At 42.0% G+C, this 20,741-nt stretch overlaps 1 protein-coding gene across 1 annotated transcript in view; it reads right to left on the bottom strand.

Annotated features, from left to right (window-relative positions):
- LOC137379686 (receptor-type tyrosine-protein phosphatase zeta-like) overlaps positions 1–20,741 on the bottom strand; it is a 262,813-nt gene that overhangs the window by 101,393 nt on the left and 140,679 nt on the right. Inside the window, exons 3-8 of the mRNA XM_068050891.1 lie at positions 19,981–20,160; positions 19,544–19,692; positions 13,152–13,247; positions 11,996–12,062; positions 10,645–10,802; positions 3,542–3,692 (exon numbers count right to left, since the gene is read on the bottom strand). Of these exons, the coding sequence (XP_067906992.1) occupies positions 3,542–3,692; positions 10,645–10,802; positions 11,996–12,062; positions 13,152–13,247; positions 19,544–19,692; positions 19,981–20,160 (801 nt within the window). The remainder of the gene's footprint in view (positions 1–3,541; positions 3,693–10,644; positions 10,803–11,995; positions 12,063–13,151; positions 13,248–19,543; positions 19,693–19,980; positions 20,161–20,741) is intronic.

The following is a 20,741-nucleotide window of genomic DNA, read 5'->3' as shown; positions in this document are numbered from 1 at the left end:
AAGGAACAGCACCTAATCTTCCAATTAGGCACTCTACAGCCTTCTGGACTGTATTATTCTGCCATTAACACTGTCTCTGGATTAATGCTTTGTCTTGTACTACAACTATTAGCACTCCATTTGCCTTTGTTCCATGACATCTTTGCCATTTAATCTCTCCGGCCCTCTGCCCTATCCCTTTTGTTCTTCCCTCCACCCCCTTTTCACTTGCTCAAAGCCTATTACATTTCTAAACTTTGCCAGTTCTGGTGAAAGGTCACAGACCTGAAATGTCAACTTTTTCTCTCTCCATAGATGCTGCCAGATCTGCTGAGTATTTCCAGCACTTTCTGTTTTTATTCCAGATTTCCAGCTTCCACAGTATTTTGCTTTTATGATGAACAACTACAGGGCTGAGGTGCCAGAGGATTACTGGGGTATCTGTGGAACTATACCTCAGTAAACATCAGCACTTTCAGGAATGGAGGGGAGATGTTTGGAAAAATAGAGATGAAGTAATAAGTGATTGCTTTCTGTGTAAAATCTTTAAAAAGAAACTTGGATTTCTATAACGTCTTTCACAACCTCAGGGTTTCAGTGCTTTAAACGTGCTTTACAGCCAATGAAGTGTTTTTGAAGTGTAGTCATTGTTCTAATGTAGGAAACTTGGCAGTCAATTTATGCACAGCAAGCTCCCACAAACAGGTGACCAGATAATCTGTTTTAGTGAGATTGGTTGAGGGATAAATATTAGCAAGAACACCTCTCTTCAATATAGCACCATGAGATCTTTTATATCCACTCGAGAGGGCACACAGCACCTGGATTTAATGCCTTATTTGAAAGATGCAGCCTCCAACAGTGCAGCATTTCCTCAGTACTGCATTGAAACGTCAGCCTTCATTATACGCTCAAGTTTCTGAAGTGGAACTTGAATCCACAACCTTGTGACTCAGTGAGCCTAGTAATGCTACCATTGAGCCAAGTTTGACGATTTTCTGCAGCAAGTTAGAAAATTTAACATGCTTCTGAAAGGCTCAAATTACTACCATTAAGTACCAACAGCTCACAGTAATATTTGAGAATCATTTCAAGTGCAGATTTTCTGACATTAATTTCATTTCTCAACACAAGAGGGCGCTTAAAGACTAGAAAAAGTGCCAGATGCCATTGAAAGTGTTTTTGAATTATGTTAAATGCATTTTAAAAAAAAGATTATTCATGAATTCAGGCTATAACAGGGGCAGAGTGAATTACAGAGAGGGGCAGGAAAGTTCAGACAGATGGGGCAGACTAGGACAAAACCAGGAGAGAGTATTAAGATACAGAAAAGACAGACTGGGAATAAAGCCAAAATAAATTACAACAATTGACAAGAGTAGCAGATTGACATAGATTAGAATAGAATTCATATATATAACAGAGTTATCGGGAGGGATAAAAAATTGAAACAAGCTTAAGGGAATGGTAGAGGAGGGCCGAGTCTAACCAACACACAAACTCCAAGTTGAAGGAAAACAAGATCATCTAATACTAGAGAGCCATTCTGCCTTCCTTCTATCAGGTAAACAGTAAATGTTATATCTTAATCTTCACTAAGGTCCAAACAATAGACAAGTTTTAAATCTTTTTTTTAAATGAAATCATACTTAACATATGCTCAAAATATTACACAGCAATTTTGGAATTTCTGTATTTTTCAGATACCAAACGTACCGTCCTTGAAGCCTTATGCTGTAGGTTCTGTGCTTGCCATTCAGATTTATTAGGCTTGAGCAAATCAAGTTTGAACTGACTCTCCTGTATACTTGCACTTTGGTGAAGACTGAGGGATAACGGTGCTATTAGCCCAGTTGTTCCAGTCCCAGACCCTTTCCCACATGTGCTTAATTCTGGGGAACACCAAATTATGCAAAGGAGCTGACCTCACAATGCAGACAAGGCCAACTCATTCAGATGCAGTTGTGGGCAGTGTGTCAGGGTTGGTGGTGAGCCGCCGTCTTGAACCGCTGCAGTCTAGGTGGGGTAAGTACACCCACAGTGCTGTTAGGAAGGGAGTTCTAGGATTTTGACTCAGCGACAGTGAAGGAACAGTGATACAGTTCCAAGTCAGGATGGTGTGTGGGTTGGAGGGGAACTTGCAGGTGATGGTGTTCTCATACATCTGCTGCCCTTGTCCTTCTAGGTGGTAGAGGTTGCAGGTTTGGAAGGTGCTGTCTAAGGAGTCTTGGTGCATTGCTGTAGTGCATCTTGTAGATGGTACACACTGATGCCACTGTGCGTCGGTGGTGGAGGGAGTGAATGTTGAAGGTGGTGGATGGGGTGCCAATCAAGCAGGCTGCTTTATCCTGGATGGTGTTGAGCTTCTTGAGTGTTGTTGGATCTGCACCCATCCAGGCAAGTGCAGAACATTCCATCACACTCCTGACTTGTGTTTTGTAGATGGTGGACAGGCTTTGGGGAGTCAGGAAGTGAGTTGCTCACCACAGGATTCCTAGCCTCTGACCCGCCCCTGCAGTCACGGCATCCACATGGCTACTCCAGTTCAGTTTCTGGACAACAGCAAACCCCAGGATGTTGATAGTGGGGGATTCAGTGATCGTAAAGCCAGTGAATGTCAAGGTGAGATGATTAGATTTTCTCTTGTTGGAGATGGTCATTGCCTGGCACTTGTGTGGCACGAATGTTATTTGCCACTTATCAGCCCAAGCCTGGATATTGTCCAGGTCTTGCTGCATTTCTACATGGACTGCTTCAGTATCTGAGGAGTCGCGAATGGTGCTGAACATTGTGCAATCATCATCAAACATCCTCACATTTGATCTTATGATTGAAGGAAGGTTATTGATGAAGCAGCTGAAGATGGTTGTGCTAGGACACTACCCTGAGCAACTCCTGTAGTGATGTCCTGCAGCTGAAATGATTGGTTTCCAACAACCACAACCATCTTCCTTTGTGCTAGGTACGACTCCAACCAGCGAAGAGCAGGGGAGTTCTCCCTAGTGTTCTGGCCAACATTTATCCCTGAACCAGCATCATAAAAACAGATTATCTTTTCATAATCACATTGCTGTTTGTGCGCAAAATCCGTGGCCGCATTTCCTACATTACAACAGTGACTACACCTCAAAAGTACTCCATTGGCTGTAAGCACTTTGGCACATTATGAGGTCATGAACGGTGCTTCATAAATGCAAGTGCTTTCTTTTCTTTCATCAAAGTTGACAGAAGTTAACTACTGCACAAGTTTTACTTAGCCTAACCTACAGTGCAGTCATGATTATAGTTAACACCTGAAGATTAACACTGTTGTTCAAACAAGCTGCAGTTTCATCGCTGATTCCTGATTCCTACATGACAACAGTGACTACACTTTAAAGTTCTTCATTAGCTGTAAAGTGTTTTTGGACTACCTGAGGTCATGAAAGGTGCTATACGAATGCAAGTTCTTTCTTTATCTTATGTAAGGCATCTACCATCACAGTGGTATTTAGAGATTTAGAAAGAGCACAGCACTTCCAACTGCTACATTGTTCGAAAAATTCAACAGTTTTGAACTTACCTGGCTCATGAACCTCTTCTGTGCCTGAGTATGAAGAAAAGACCTGCCCAACAAATTGGTACTGCTGCTCCCTGTAGTTGTTCTGTAGATAATCTATCAACATAACATAGCCGGACTGTTGCATGGTCAGCACCTCACAGAATACCTCCAGCTGGATCAGGGCACAAGCATTTCAAAAACTCTCAGTGCATGGACATATTTGTAGGTGGAGCTGTCAAAATGGCAGCTTCTTCATAACAAGGCAAAAAGACAAAATTGCTTGAAAACTGTTAAATCTCAACCAGTCCTCAACTGACATCTACACGCTTGCACTTTTCAGTTAGGGAAATTGGACGTGAATGAAAATCAGGAATATTGACTGTTTTCCCCTCCCTAGCCCGGGGCACTCAAATTAATTGTAGTGCCCCACTTCAGTAGGAACTGGGAACTGAATGTGGTACCTTTTTGTCTGTATGGCACCAGGTTAAAATTAATTAAAATATCTTTAAAAGGATAGTGCAGCTTATTTTAATAGTTTAATTTTGGATGAATGGGTTTGTGCCTGGTTAAAGTACCAGGAGAAGAATTTAAAACAAGGCCATTGAGGATTTGTGTGATGAAATTTCCAGGTTCATTTTGTTAGCTCATTTCTTTTGGGCCTCCTTATCTCGAGAGACAATGGATACGCGCCTGGAGGTGGTCAGTGTAGCTCATAATGATTGCAATAATTGCTATTAGTAAGTTGGTAATACAGAGAATCATAGAGATCTGGGATTATGATGAGATATTAATCCATTTGAGGAGTTTAGATATTGCTATGAAGCTAAAGATAAAATTAGCATGCCTTCCAATTCGTGGAACCCCCGGATTAGGCAGCTAACTCACAATGCCTTTGGGATACAAATATAATTTGCCTTTTGTCAACTAATTCGATCTATATTGTGAAAACTCACAGATAAGATTGAACAATGGTGCAGCCATTACTGCAAGTTCTCAGAAATAATTGGCAGCTTATCACTGGCAAATTTTAAACCGCTGGTTATTAATGAGTATTTACTCTATTCGTTCATGTCTGCAGGTGCTGTTCATGATCTGGACATGTATGAGCTGATCTTCATATCCCACTGCTGACTGGGAGTAGTTAGCATAGAGCTCAGCACAATTGTGCTCAGCACCCAAACCTGCTCATGGACCTAATTTAAATAAAGGAGGCATCACAAGGGTGTGTGACGTTCTCATAGAGTCATATACAGCACAGAATGAGACCTTTCGGTCCATCAAGTTCTTGCCAGCTCTCCATGGAGTTATGCAGTCAGTCCCACTCACAGGATTAATAAATGACCTTATAGTAAAGGATGATATGGACAACAGTCCGGGACTGGATTGAGGTTTAGCTAAGTTTAGTAAGAAATATGAGACAGAGATTAAGACAGCATGATGTTGAATATAGTGGAGTCTTCTTTAGTATTGCTGAAAATAGAGACATGTTGTCGAAGCTTTTCATCTTGCACTCAGCAGGAAAATCTGAAAGCATACCAATGTAAAGGAAATAACTTTATACTGTATGAGAAAAGATTGCTGACTGGTGAGTGCTGATTGGCAAGTGAACTCTGATTGGTAGAGGCGCTGCCTTGGAGAATGCACCAGTTTACGGTGACTGACAGTTAACTGCCCAGCTTTGTTTGAAATTTAAACCAGGTAGCTCAACTCTGATTGGTTATGGCTTTGCCCTGAGGAATGAACCAGCAAATGTCTGTCACTCATTTTGTTTAGTTGAAACAGGTGCAATGTTTATACATATTCTTTCTGTCTGCAAAGAACAGGGCCCTGTGTATTAATGTATGTAGCTTCCAGTACACGCAAATGCACCGCACTGCAAGCCCTACTGATAATCTTAAATTGGTTGTCAGTGTAATTCTTAGCATACTAGGATTATTTAGCAAATGTTGTCCAATCGCGGAATCCCACCTAATGTTGGACATGGTGTTTTAAGTTTTGCAAGCACGGGCTGGTTGGGTACAGTCTGTACCTTGCCTGTTGCGAACAGCAGATGGGGCATGTTTGGTACAATCCGCCAGTCTTTGGGACATACGGCCTATACACTATTGCGGACAGAAATAATATGTACAAACATTGCACCTGTTTCAGATAAACAAAATAAGTGATAGACATTCACTGGTTCATTCCTCAGGGCAATGCTTTAACCAATCAGAGTCAAGCTGCCTGGTTTAAATTTCAAACAAAGCTGGGCAGTTAACTGTCAGTCACCGTAAACTGGTGCATTCTCCAAGGCAACGCCTCTACCAATCAGAGTTCACTTGCCAACCAGTCAGCACTCTCTTCGCATAAAGTACAAAGTTGTTGTTTCCATTACATTGGTATTCTTGCAGATTGTCCTGATGAGTGCAAGAAGAAAAGCTTCGACAACTTGTCTGTATTTTCGGCAATACTCAAGTTCTGTACTACCAAACGACTATTTTTATACCGGAGTCTTCTTTACGCTGTTTTTACTTTAACCTTCTCTTTCAGCTCCTTCTGCTGGCTCATGCATACATGGTAGCCTCAAGTGAACAATATGTACAATGCAATTTTCAAAGCACTACATAAAGGCTTAATATTGGCTTGCAACCTTTTAGACAGGACAAGGTCTGAGCACTTCCTTAAAGGCACCAGCATATTTAAAGGGATACATAGTGGTTAAAGCCCCATTGGAGAGCCAGAGAGATTTTGTTTCTTTTCAGGTAAATGGGAAGGATTATTATCTGGACATCTCCTGAAAAAGAATGCAAAGTTTATGATCCACGTGTCTGAATTGCGTGTGACTTTTATTTTCATAAAAGGTCCCAACCCCTATGAATAAGTTTGCACTGCTATGCCATGCCAGGAAAGACATCGGCACACCAAGTCTCACCTTCCCTTTGCCAGTATTCTCTAGATTCTTGTTATATGTTAACATTCAACTGAGACCATAAATATCTATGGTTTAATTAATATTAATTTATTGAGAAGTAATCTCTTTCCGATTGCTGGAAGATTCCATACATGCACATTTTAAACCTGCAGCTAATTCAATATATTTTTGATTTCCAGGACTTTCTGCTTCATTATTCCCGTTGTAAAGTGGGAATGCATATTGGGAAAATCTGCACCTCCAGCCTGTAATTTTTCGCCTATTAAATGCAATGGGGTTTGGGCGGGGGGTGCGGTGGAAGGAAAGATCATGGGCTGGGGCTGCCGAATTTCCAATACTTCCTCCCACCAGGCAGCATGATCCCCAAAATGGAAATATTTGCCCTAAATGTCTATTGTTCCTACTTCTATTCAAGGACACCATAAGCAAGGATTTTCTAAATACAGGAATCCAACAGGAAGAATCAAATGAGACACAGTATGGACTTATTCTGATAATTATAACTTCAGAACCTAAGTATTAAAGGTATTTGAAATTCCTTTTAGGATGACAAATGATGCTCAGATTGTAATGATTTGCATGTTTCTGTTGCTGGACACTTTCTATCTGCTGACTCAGCAATTATTCTGCCGCAGGATCATGTCCTACACAACGTCCCAGAATTGGCTTGAGTAGTATTGTGTGGATTGGGAATAGGGAGTAGTGATCTGCGGTTGGAGCTGACTAGATCTACATGTACAATTGTTCAGTGAACTAAAATTTCATAATGCAGCAGGCTCTTTATCTAGATATTGAAAAAGGGAATCATAAGGGAGCAGAGTAGTAATCTCAGGATTGATACCGGTGCCACGTGCTAGTGAGGCTAGAAACAGGGAGCGAGTGCAGCTGAACACGTGGCTACAGAGCTGGTGTAGGAGGGAGGGATTCAGATATGTGGATCATTGGGATACCTTCTGGGGAAGGTGGGACCTGTACAAGAAGGACGGGTTGCATCTGAACTGGAGGGGCACCAATATCCTGGGCGGGAGGTTTGCTAGAGCTCTTCGGGAGGGTTTAAACTAGTTTGGCAGGGGGATGGGAACCGGAGCCACGGATCAGTGGATGGGGTAGCTGTTGAACAGGCAGATACAGAGTGCAGAGAGTCTGTGAGGAAGGTTAGACAGTTGACAGGGCAAAGTTGCAGCCAGTATGATGGGTTGAAGTGTGTCTATTTTAACGCAAGAAGTGTCAGGAATAAGGGTGATGAACTTAGAGCATGGATCAGTACTTGGAGCTACAATGTTGTGGCCAGTACGGAGACTTGGATATCACAGGGGCAGGAATGGATGTTGGATGTTCCGGGGTTTAGATGTTTCAAAAGGAATAGGGAGGGAGGTAAAAGAGGTGGGGGAGTGGCATTGCTAATCAGGGATAGTATCACAGCTGCAGAAAGGAAGGTCGTCGAGGAGGGTTTGTCTACTGAGTCAGTATGGGAGGAAGTCAGAAACAGGAAAGGAGCAGTCACTTTGTTGGAAGTTTTCTATAGACCCCCCAATAGCAACAGAGACACGGAGGAACAGATTGGGAGGCAGATTTTGGAAAGGTGCAGAAGTAACAGGGTTGTTGTCATGGGTGACTTCAACTTCCCGAATATTGATTGGAACCTCCTTAGTGCAAATAGTTTGGATGGAGCAGATTTTGTCAGGTGTGTCCAGGAAGGTTTCCTGACTCAATATGTAGATAGGCCAACTAGAGGGGAGGCTATGTTGGATTTGGTGCTTGGCAACGAACCAGGCCAGGTGGCAGATCTCTCGGTGGGAGAGCATTTCGGTGATAGTGATCACAACTCCCTGACCTTTACTATAGTCATGGAGAGGGATAGGAGCAGACGGGATGGGAAAATATTTAATTGGGGGAGGAGGAATTACAATGCTATTAGGCAGGAACTGGGGAGCTTAAATTGGGAACAGATGCTCTCAGGGAAATGCACGACAGAAATGTGGAGGTTGTTTAGGGAGCACTTGCTGTGACTGCTGGATAGGTTTGTCCCGATGAGGCAAGGAAGGGATGGTAGGGTGAAGGAACCTTGGATGACTAGAGATGTGGAACAGCTAGCCAAGAGGAAGAAGGAAGCTTACTTAAGGTTGAGGAAGCAAGGATCAGACAGGGCTCTAGAGGGTTACAAGGTAGCCAGGAAGGAACTGAAGAATGGACTTAGGAGAGCTAGAAGGGGACATGAAAAAGTCTTGGCGGGTAGGATTAAGGAAAATCCCAAGGCTTTCTACACTTATGTGAGGAACAAGAGGATGGCCTGAGTGAGGGTAGGGCCAATCAGGGATAGTGGAGGGAACTTGTGCCTGGAGTCGGAGGAGTTAGGGGAGGTCCTTGATGAATACTTTGCTTCAGTATTCACTAGTGAGAGGGACCTTGTCGTTTGTGAGGACAGAGTGTAACAGGCTGATATGCTCGAACAGGTTGATGTTAAGAGGGAGGATGTGCTGGAAATTTTGAAAGACATGAGGTTAGATAAGTCCCCGGGGCCAGACGGGATATACCCAAGGTTATTACCGGAAGCGAGGGAAGAGATTGCCGTGCCTTTGGCGATGATCTTTGCGTCCTCACTGTCCACTGGAGTAGTACCAGATGATTGGAGGGTGGCAAATGTTATTCCCTTGTTCAAGAAAGGGAATAGGGATAACCCTGGAAATTACAGACCAGTCAGTCTTACGTTGGTGGTGGGCTAATTATTGGAGAGGATTCTGAGAGACAGGATTTATGATTATTTGGAAAAGCATAGTTTGATTAGAGACAGTCAGCATGGCTTTGTGAGGGGCAGGTCATGCCTCACAAGCCTTATTGAATTCTTTGAGGATGTGACAAAACACATTGATGAAGGAAGAGCAGTGGATGTGGTGTATATGGATTTTAGCAAGGTGTTTGATAAGGTTCCCCATGGTCGGCTCATTCAGAAAGTAAGGAGGCATGGGATACAGGGAAAATTGGCTGTCTGGATACAGAATTGGCTGGCCCATAGAAGACAGAGGGTGGTAGTAGATGGAAAGTATTCAGCATGGAGCTCGGTGACCAGTGGTATTCCGCAGGGATCTGTTCTGGGACCTCTGCTCTTTGTGATTTTTATAAATGACTTGGATGAGGAAGTGGAAGGCTGGGTTAGTAAGTTTGCCGATGACACAAAGGTTGCTGGAGTTGTGGATAGTGTGGAGGGCTGTTGTAGGTTGCAACGGGACATTGACAGGATGCAGAGCTGGGCTGAGAAGTGGCAGATGGAGTTCAACCTGGAAAAGTGTGAAGTGATTAATTTTGGAAGGTTGAATTTGAATGCAGAATACAGGCTTAAAGACAGGATTCTTGGCAGTGTGGAGGAACAGAGGGATCTTGGGGTCCACGTCCATAGATCCCTCAAAGTTGCCACCCAAGTTGATAGGGTTGTTAAGAAGGCGTAAGGGGTGTTGGCTTTCATTAACAGGGGGATTGAGTTTAAGAACCACGAGGTCTTGCTGCAGCTCTATAAAGCCCTGGTTAGACCACACTTGGAATATTGTGTTCAGTGCTGGTCGCCTTATTATAGGAAGGATGTGGAAGCTTCAGAGAGGGTGCAGAGGAGATTTACCAGGATGCTGCCTGGACTGGAGGGCATGTCTTATGAAGAAAGGTTGAGGGAGCTAGGGCTCTTCATTGGAGCGAAGAAGGATGAGAGGTGACTTGATAGAGGGGTACAAGATGATGAGAGGCATAGATAGAGTGGATAGCCAGAGACTTTTTCCCAGGGCGGAAAGGGCTATCACCAGGGGGCATAATTTAAGGTGATTGGAGGAAGGTTTAGGGGAGATGTCAGAGGTAGGTTCTTTACACAGAGAGTGGTGGGTGCGTGGAATGCACTGCCAGCGGTGGTAGTAGAAGCAGATACATTAGGGACATTTAAGCGACTCTTGGATAGGTACATGGATGATAGTAGAATGAAGGGTATGTAGTTAGTTTGATCTTAGAGTAGGTTAAAGGGTCGGAACAACATCGTGGGCCGAAGGGCCTGTACTGTGCTGTACTGTTCTATGTTCTATGTTCTAAAGGAAGTGAGGGTTTGTTTCCCTTCTTCCATCACTTATTACATATAATAGATTCTATTCCTATCGCATTCTCTAATTTTTCTATGGGGTTTATTAAGTTACACTCTTTATAAACTACAACTCAAACTTTGAAAGATAATTGAATTTACCTGATTTTCAGAAATGGGAACAGTCTCTTTAAACACAATCCATTGGACACTTTCTGTACAGGGAGGTGTACTAAGGGAACCATTATAACTATAATACTTGTCTGTTGAGTTTGGAAGAAGATTCAGCAAAATGAATGGCTCCACTGAAGCCCGTTTTCCTAAAACAAAGAAAAAGTCTTGGATGACAATCTGTAATGAAGAGAACAATCACTGCTTTGACTATCAAGTATCAATATTAATGCTAAATACAGTGCATGAGCAGCATATTTTCATTCAATGAAATGTATTCATCAAGAAATACAAGGGGTAATTTTGACTTTTTGTGGGAATGATAGCGAGACAGCAGCCTTTATTTTTACATCTCCCCCCCCCCCAAAATTGTTGGGGGACTCTGGAGTTTATGTCGAGTGACAGAGATGCATCCATTGTGGTGCTTGCACCTGACTACCCCAGGCTAAAGAGTTGCCCTTCCATTAACCCACAAACTCCAGTGGAGTCAGGGCTGGAGGCCACTGTCAGGCATGATCCCAAAGTACCTGCCAGAATTGTATCCCGAGGATTTTCGGTATCTAACCAAAATTTTTTTTACTGATGTTGATGCACTTGTGTGTTTCCGGCATTTTCTTTTTTGATTTTAGAAGTATTGGTTAGCATTTGTTCATTATATATACAGAAACCTTGGGCTGGATTTTGTTGCCCGCCTGATGTTGGGTTTCGTGGTGGGGGGGCAAAGAATCGGCGTGGCAGCGGCCGCCACAGAACCCGACGCCGGGATTGCCGGGCCCGATATTCCTGGCGGCAGGGAAGCTCTGTGGCGGCCCCTCCACCGCTTTGCGATGGGACCCTGCTTTACATATGCTAATTAGATCTTTGCATTAATTTAAATGTAACCCGCAGTGATCTTACCTTCAGTTCCCGATCTTTAGTGCGATGTGAGGCACTCACGGGCCTTCACTTTCCCATCCAGGGAAAACTGGCGCCACTGAGGTGGGGAAGGGGTCAACTCTGCATTTTGCTGAACTGTCTGCAGGGCTGGCAACCCAGTTAAGCCACGTGATTGGGGGAAGGGTGGGGGCGGCTACCATGAATATGCTAAGTGGCTGCCTGCCGTGCAATCGTGGCAGCGTGAGTCCCATGGGGGTGGTCACCATGTTTCATGCCTCCCACTACTGCCAGTTGCGGGACTACAAAATCCAGTCCCTCATTTCCTTTTTTATGTTATTTTACAATCCTCCATAATAACAATTAAAGCCATTTTTCACAAGTGGGTCTCTCAGAAGACCTTTTTACTTCTTTCAACCTAGATACACTGACATAATTCCCTCCGTGACCATTTATTCCCAGAACTTACCATATCGGCTAACCGTTTCCACACCACGTATGACATTATCATATTCAATATTGTTTTCTGGTCCAATCTGTAAAATATGAGACATTTTTAACAATGTTTATGATCTTTAATGCACCCCCTTTTAATAGCCTGATGCACTTTGGTGATGAACAGTAGATATGGAAAATATTAAAGGGGCCCCATCATTTTGCCACAGTATTTGTCAATTTGTTTCGGATTTGTTTAAGGCATGTGACACAGTGACAAATCATATTCAAAAATCACATCACTTTTGGTATACAGTAAAAATGATTTTAAAAAACTGCACACTACTCTTCTGGCTCTGCTCCCAACACCTTTTTTATTACGAAGCCACTATTTGTAATACATTAAGAACAACAAAATGTCTTATTTTATACTGTTATAAAGATTTTTCCTTGACAGGAATCAAAATTTCATGAAAATACACTGGAATCCATATATATTTACTGTACAAATGTCCATAATATCATAGGTACAACGATATTGCATTTAAAAAATGTTATTTTGTTTTCCTGGGAACTGAGCATTGCTGGCAAGGCCAGCACTTGATGCCCATCCCTAATTGTCCTCGAGAAAATGGTGGTGAGCCGCCTTCTTGAACCACTGCAGTCCTTGTGGTGTAGGTACACCCAAAGTGCCTTTTTTCTGCAGCAGTTTGATACAACTGGGTGGCCTGCATGCCATTTCAAAGGGCAGTGAAGAGTCAATCGCATTGCTGTGGATCTGGATCATGTATAGGTCAGACCGGGTAAGGATGGCAGACTTCCTCCCCTGAAGAACATTAGTGAACCAGATGGGTTTTTACAACAATCCAGTAGTTTCATGATAATTATGAATGGGACTAGCTTTTTATTCCAGATTCTCCCAGCAGCTGTGATGGGATTTGAACACATGTTTCTGCAGCATAAGTCCAGGCCTCTGGATTACCAGTCCAGTAACATTACCGCTATGCTACCATCAACTGGATAGAGTTTATAAATCCTGATATGAGCTTTGTGCAACAGCAGTACACCGGGAAAATGGAAAATAAATATTAACCTTACACCACACACAACATAGTTTAAAGCACCATGGAATTCCACAGGGAAAGATCAGTGATTTTATTCAACTAATTCTTGCACTAAAACTTAATTACCTCAAATAAGACAGACAGAGCTTTCATACGGCCTTGTCCTTGCACTGCCTCATCAAAACTTTCAAAAAGATCCGGCTCAAAGCAGAAGATCTGCATCTGAAAACACATTGATAGAAAACAATTACTCTGCTCATCTTTTGTGTATAGAACAAACATTAGTTACAGATTCATATAACTAAAGATGCATCACTTATCTATTTTGTTTCACAGTTTATGCATAATTCAATGCAACATCAGATTATATCATTCCTATATAAATACACCTCCTTACCATTTCTAATTACATACATAAACAAGAACATTGCATGCATATAGGAAATAGATGAATGCTGTGAATTAGAACAATATCCTATTACAATCAGAGACCTGGATTAGAATTCAGCTCAGGTCAGAACAATAGAATGAACGTTTCCTTTCTCTCTGCTGGCTGTAAGCCCCTAAAGTAAAATGAATTTGGGAAATTCAAAACAAATTCCTAGGGAGCACCATCCTACAGAACAAAACTAACAACATTTTCACCACCTATCTAGCAGAATAAAGAAAGCCTGAAATCAAAATGATGCACCAGCAGGGTGGGGCTGAGCTAATATTCCCTTAAAATAAACGTGAAACAAAATCGTAAAATGCGATTTTCTTTTTACATTTGGTCTTCAGAACCAAATAAAGTGACTCTAGTTAATCTGTAAAGAAAGGTTGGGTTCTGAATCTTTTTTGAAATCCAAATTGTCAAAACTTTGATAATGGAATTTAGAAAAATGAATTTTGCCCAAAACCAGATCAAAATTGGATGTGTTTAAGAAAGTAGCATCTATATTGTTTTCTGTCCATTCCCCACAGCACATCAGTTTAGCCCAATGAACCTGGATTCAATCTTTGTTTAACCAGTGATGTGGGTTTCACACACACCGGCAGTAAGGGCTGTATCTAGTTTCTCAGAAACAATAAGTATTTTCTAATGTAAGTATGCTACAGAAGGAGACCAGAGTCATTTGGTATCTTTCCAGGCTGATTTGTCCAATAGAAAAGATTAATGTAGGGCTCCAGTTTAGAGAGAGCCACAAATTTGAGTTCCATTTTAAAACGTGCCAATTAAAAAAAAATAAAGGCATGTGTCCCTGAGGACTTGAGTTAAGACTCAGAACTCTCATTCTCACTTGGAAAAATGGTAGCAAACTTCTCTGCCAAAGGAAATGGTAATGGCCCTAGAACTAATGGGCTTTCTGGCAAATTAGGATCAAGCCTCCTGAGATATCCTCGGACATGGCCTTTTGATATTGTATACAGGATTATTTCAGAAGGGAATGAGGAAAAAGTGTGGTTTTGAATCATAGGGAGGAGATCATGACATCACTATGAATGGAGGAGTTATTGCTCAATATGGTCTCTTGGGAGGCAAGGTCCTCTGATTGGACAAATAACTGGAGGTAGCATTTGTGGTTTGATACTAGTTAAAGGGGTGGTAATATTGAATTGGAGGAGATAAGGTATCCACAGTTAATATACTGAATGAATATATGCCTCAGAGGACCACAGCAAAATACAGTTTCTATTTGGTTTTTTAAAATTTTTAATTTCCCAATTGATTTCTGGGTTATTTATGTGACAATGACAGCATTTTCAAAGAGGACAAACATGAGCCAAACCACAATACCATAGAACAAGTGATTGCCCTTGATGGAGAAGAGATTTATAAAATGGCAACAGTCCGCGAAATAAGTAGATGCTTAGTAGCAACCACCAAGGGTCCCAAATAGTGCATTGCCTCCCAGTTATCAGATACAGGATATTGCGGAGCAGGTGCAGGAGATTTTGGATAGGGACAGGAAATAACTGGAAATTGTCGCCCACTTTGGAACCAATGACATAGGAAGAAATAAATTTGGGATCCTGCAAAAGGAATTTCAGCAATTAGAAGATCGATTAAAAAGCAAGACCTCAAGGGTTACTGAAGGATTACCCATGATGCCACTTAGTAGCCAGCATAAGAATAATAAGACAAGGGAGTTAAATGCATGGCTACAGATATGGTGTAGGAGAGAATGGTTAAGATTCGTAGGGCATTCGGACCAGTCCTGAAGCAGATATGGCTGGATAGGATAGCTGAGCTTCACCTGAATAAAGCTGGGATCAGAGTGCTTGCTGAGAGAACAGTCTATGGAGGCAGAGTTAAACTAATATGGCAGGGGAAGAGAAAAACAAGATGAGGCAGAGGAAAAAAAATTAAAGGTACAAGGAGTTTAAGAAAGACAAAAGAGAAAAACAAATCAGAAAGAGGAGGGATCAAAATGAGTGTGCCAAATAGCCAGAGTGCAGTTTGACTTGTATGTACATAAATGTACCAAGTAGTGTAAATAAAATTGGTAAGCTACAGGCACAAACTACTATGGGAGACAATTATATAATAGTGACTGATATGGCTTGACCTAGGGTAGGACAGTAAGCTGAACCTTCATGGTTACAAAATATTGAGGAGGGATAGAGTAGAAAAGGGTGGCAGTGTTAAAAAAATTCCATTACAGCAGTAGAAAATAGAGATGACATGGGGTTGGTGCAAAATGCACTGCCCGAGAGTGTGGTGGAAGCAAGTTCAATTGAGGCATTCAAAAGGGAATTAGACTGTTAGCTGAAAAGGAAGAATGTGAAGGATTACAGAGAGAAGGTGGGGGAATGGCATTCGGTGAATTGCTCATTCGGAGAGCTGGGGCAGACACGATGGGCCGACTGGCCTCCTTCTGTGCTGTAACAATTCTGTGATTCTGTGAAGTTAATGAATAAGAAGAGGACTGTTGGGATCATATTATAGACTGCCAGACAGGAAAAAAGATAGTAGCAGAGATAAGTAGACAAATTATAAAGAAAACGCAAGACAACAGAGCCATAATAATTGATTTTAATTACCTAAAGGTAGAGTAATATATGTGACAAAGAGGGTAGAATTTTCTACAATGTGTCTACGACTGCTTTTTAGATCAGTGGTTCTCACTGTGGTTTGTGAACACCTGGAGGTCTGCAGAAACCTTTAGCGGCGAGTGTCCAGGGCACCGTGGTCAAGCGTAAGTGTGTGAGTGACAGCTGGAGACGTGCTCTGCTCCCCGTGTGTTACTGCTCTCCCCTGCTCCTCTCGGCTCTCTCTGTGCTCTGCTCTCCCAGGCTCTTGCTTGGCCCCTGCTCCCCAAGTGCTTTCTCCATGCTCTGCTGTCTCCAAGCTGTTCTTCACTAGTGCTCCTATACTCCCCAGCTCCCTAGTGCTTTTTCCGTGTCCTGTTTTCCCTGTGCTCCTGCCAAGGATAGACAGACTCTGCAATGAGAAGCGTGCACATCCATCTCACTGATAACAAATAAAGACCCGTTTTCTTAAAAGTATTATGAAAACACCCTTTACTTGCAGCATTTTCATATTATAAGTATTATGCGGAGTTACAATTTAAATGGGGAAGTCTTTGATTATGAATCCATTTGAAAGGGTCCTTCAAACAAAAATGTTTGAGAACGTTCTAGATCAGTATGTTTTTAGGCCAACAAGGAAAGTGGCAATGCTGAATCTAGTTCCAGGCAATTAGGTGAAGCAAGTAGGTAATGTAAGGGTAGGGGAACATCCAGGAGACAACAACCAGGATATAATTAGGTTTGAATTTAACATTTAAAAAAGAGAGGGAACATTCAAAGAGAAGATACCTGACTGGGAAAAGAAAAGCTAATTTCAATTAAATAGAAAGGGAACCAGCCCAAATAAACTGGAAAATAAATTGGAAAATAAAATAGGACACAATAATGGAAAACATAGCAGCAGTGACTGCACTTCAAAAGTAATCCATTGGTTGTAAAGCACTTTCGGATGTCCTAAGGGCATGATAAGGTCTCCTTATCTAAGGGAGAATATGCTTGCCTTGGAGGCGCTGCAACGAAGGTTCACTAGTTTGATTCCTGGGATGAGAGAGTTGTCCTATGATGAGAGGTTGAGTAGACTGAGCCTATAGTCACTGGAGTTTAGAAGAATGAGAGGAGGTCTCATTGAAAATTATAAGATTCTGAGGAGACTTTGCAGGGTAGATGCTGAGAGGTTGCTTCCCCTCACTGGAGAGTCCAGAACTTTGGGGCATAGTCTCAGGATAAGGAATTGATCATTTAAGACTAATATGTGAATTGGCTACTCCAGAGGGCTGTGGATGCTCAGTTGTTGAGTATATTCAAGATTGAGATAGATTTTTGGACTCGAGGGGAACCAAGGAATATGGGGATTGGGCGGGAAAGTGAAATTGAGGTCAAAGTTCAGTATTTAGGAATGTCAGACAAAAAGCAAAAGGCGGTGGAGTTGCATTGTTGGTTGAAGAGGAAATTAACGCAATAGTGAGGAAGAGAAAAAGATTGGTGAAGACAAATGTAGGTCCCTTACAGTCAGAAACAGGGGAATTTATTATGGGGAACAGAGAAATGGCTGACCAAGTAAATGCATACTTTGGTTCTGTCTTCACAAAGGAGGTCACAAATATCATACCAGAAATGTTGGGGAACACAGGGCTTAGTGAGAGAGAGGAACTGAAAGAAATCAGTATTAGTAAAGAAATAGTGTTGGGGAAATTGATGGGATTGAAAGCCGATAAATCCCCAGGGCCTGATGGTATGCATCCCAGACGACTTAAGGAAGTGGCCCTAGAAATAGTGGATGTATTGGTGGTCATCTTCCAAGATTCTATAGATTCTGGAACAGTTCCTACAGATTGGAGGGTGGCTAATGTAACCTCACTATTTAAAAAGGGAGGTAGAGAGAAAGCAGGGAATTATAGACCAGTCAGCCTGACGTCAGTAGTGGGAAAAATTCTAAGTCCGTTATCAAAGATTTTATAGCAAAGCACTTAGAGAACAGTGGTAGAATCGGGCAGAGTCAGCATGGATTTATGAAAGGGAAATCATGCTTGACAAATCTACTAGAATTATTTGAGGATGTAACTAGTAGAGTTGATGAGGGGGAGCCAGTGGATGTGATTTATTTGGACTTTCAGAAGGCTTTCGACAAAGTCCCACATAAGAGATTAGCATGTAAAATTAAAGCGCATGGGATTGGGGCAGTGGATTGTGATGGATACAAAATTGGTTGGCGGACAGGAAACAAAGAGTAGGGACAAATGGGTCTTTTTCAGAATGGCAGACAGTGACTAGTGGGGTATCGCAGGGATTGGTGCTAGGACCCCAGCTATTCACAATATATATTAATGATTTAGATGAGGGAACTAAATGTAATATCTCCAAATTTGCAGATGACACAAAACTGAGTGGGAGGGTGAGTTGTGAGGAGGATGCAGAGAGGCTTCAGGGTGATTTGGACAAGTTGAGTGGGTTAATGTATGGCAGATGCAGTATAATGTGGATAAATGTGAGGTTATCCACTTTGGTAGCAAAAACAGGAAGGCAGATTATTATCTGAACGGCTATGAACTGAGAGAAGGGAATATGCAGCGATACCTGGGTGTTCTCATACACCAGTTGCTGAAGATAAGCATGCAGGTGCAACAGGCGGTAAAAAAAGCAAATGGTATGTTGGCCTTCATAGTGAGAGGATTCAAGAACAGGAGCAGGGATGTCTTACTGCAATTATACAGGGCCTTGGTGACACCACACCTGAAATATTGTGCGCAGTTTTAGTCTCCTTATCTGAGGAAGGATGTTCTTGCTATAGAGGGAGTGCAGCGAAGCTTTACCAGACTGATTCCTGGGATGGCAGGACTGACGTATGAGGAGAGATTGAGTCGGTTAGGATTATATTCGCTTGAGTTCAGAAGAGTGAGGGGGGATCTCAGAGAAACATATAAAATTCTAACAGGACTTGACAGATGCAGGAAGGATGTCCCCGATGGTGGGGGAGTCCAGAACCAGGGGTCATAGTATCAAGATACGGGGTAAAGCTTTCAGGACAGAGATGAGGAGAAATTTCTTCACCCAGAGAGTGGTGAACCTGTGGAATTCGCTACCACAGAAAGCAGTTGAGGCCAAAACATTGTATGTTTTCAAGAAGGAGTTAGATAAAGCTCTTGGGTCTAAAAGGATCAAAGGGTATGGGGCGAAAGCGGGAACAGGTTACTGAATTGGATGATCAGCCATGATCATAATGAATGGCGGAGCAGGCTCGAAGAGCCGAATGGCCTACTCCTGCTCCTATTTTCTATGTTTCTATGAATGGTGGATCAGCCTGGAGGGGCCATATGGGCTACCCTTGCTCCTTATTTCTTATGTTGTCATGCTAAGGTGCTACATGAATTGAAGTTCTTTTCTTTCTTTCAATAAGTGGTAACATTCAAATGCAATGTGGATGCGTTGAGTCTCGGGTATGGCACAGATTTCCTTTTGACATCAATGCAAGTAGAGTTAATCTAGTATTAAATACAAAAACAAATTACCTCCAAAGGAAATTTTTGTCCATCAATGGTATGTTCTGATCCATCCGATGCATTACACTTTCCCCAGTGGAACATTATTTTGCCTGCTTTGTATTTGGATTTCATGCCACCACCACTGATGTAATACTCATCTATCAAGTTAATTTCCACTGGAGATCAAGAATAAAGACATTTGTCATTAGATATCCTGCCACAAAGATATTGTATGTGTTATTAAAACAAACATCAGAGGAATATGTTTGAACGGTGCTAACAGTCAAGCATTTCAGTTGCGAGGCATTCTAAGGAACAGAAATAGGAAGAAATAAAAGGCAGCTTAATTCTAATTGAGCTATAGCAGGTCAGTCCCAAATACATGGAAAAGTATCTTGAAAAGCAACTGTAATATTTTACATGGAAATAATGCAATGTATTGAAATAGAAAACAAAAGCTGCACCTGTTTTCCCATTATTGTGAATGACTGTATTTCTGCTGGATTCACGTTCCCATCCGTCAAACAGCAGCTTCCGAAAATTCACGTTAACTTGAGTAAAACCATCATCTATATTGATGGGGGATTGTTTAGGACCAGAGCAACTCGGATATTTCTTCACCCAGTTCTTTTGATTTAAGTGACCTGAAGAAAAGCATCATAATATCAGCACATTGGTCAATGATCCCATCAAAATTGGTTTAAAATACTGTATTTTAAAAGTGGTGACCCTGTTTCATCGAGGATCTGAAGCATTATCTAGTTACAGCAAGATAATCCAGAATAAAACGCAGACAGTATGAACAGCTGACTAATGTTATGAGGGTGTAATGCAATCAAAGGATTCTAACTAGTTCAGAAATCAGATACTTATCCATTACTTAGAATCACAACATTGTATTACAACCATAGCCCTAGATATTGTTTCCTTTATGCAATCTTGAAATTAAGGTCATCTAACCCACCTGGCATAAAACTGATAACATTAGATTGTGTGCTTGTTTACAACTCATCAGACAATACTTTCCATTGACTGCACTAATAGGTGGGTGGGTTAGGATAAAATGACCGCTGATCGTGGATAGAGCCATAGAGTTATACAGCACAGAAACAGGCCCTTCGGCCCATCATGTCTGTGCCAGCCATCAAGCACCTATCTATTCTAATCCCATTTTCCAGCACTTGGCCTGTAGCCTTGTATACTATGGTGTTTCAAGAGTTCATCT

The sequence above is a fragment of the Heterodontus francisci genome, chromosome 18, assembly GCF_036365525.1.
Source record: "Heterodontus francisci isolate sHetFra1 chromosome 18, sHetFra1.hap1, whole genome shotgun sequence".
NCBI lineage: Eukaryota > Metazoa > Chordata > Chondrichthyes > Heterodontiformes > Heterodontidae > Heterodontus > Heterodontus francisci.
Note: the sequence above shows the minus strand (reverse complement) of the source record. Positions and strands in the feature narration are given on the sequence as shown.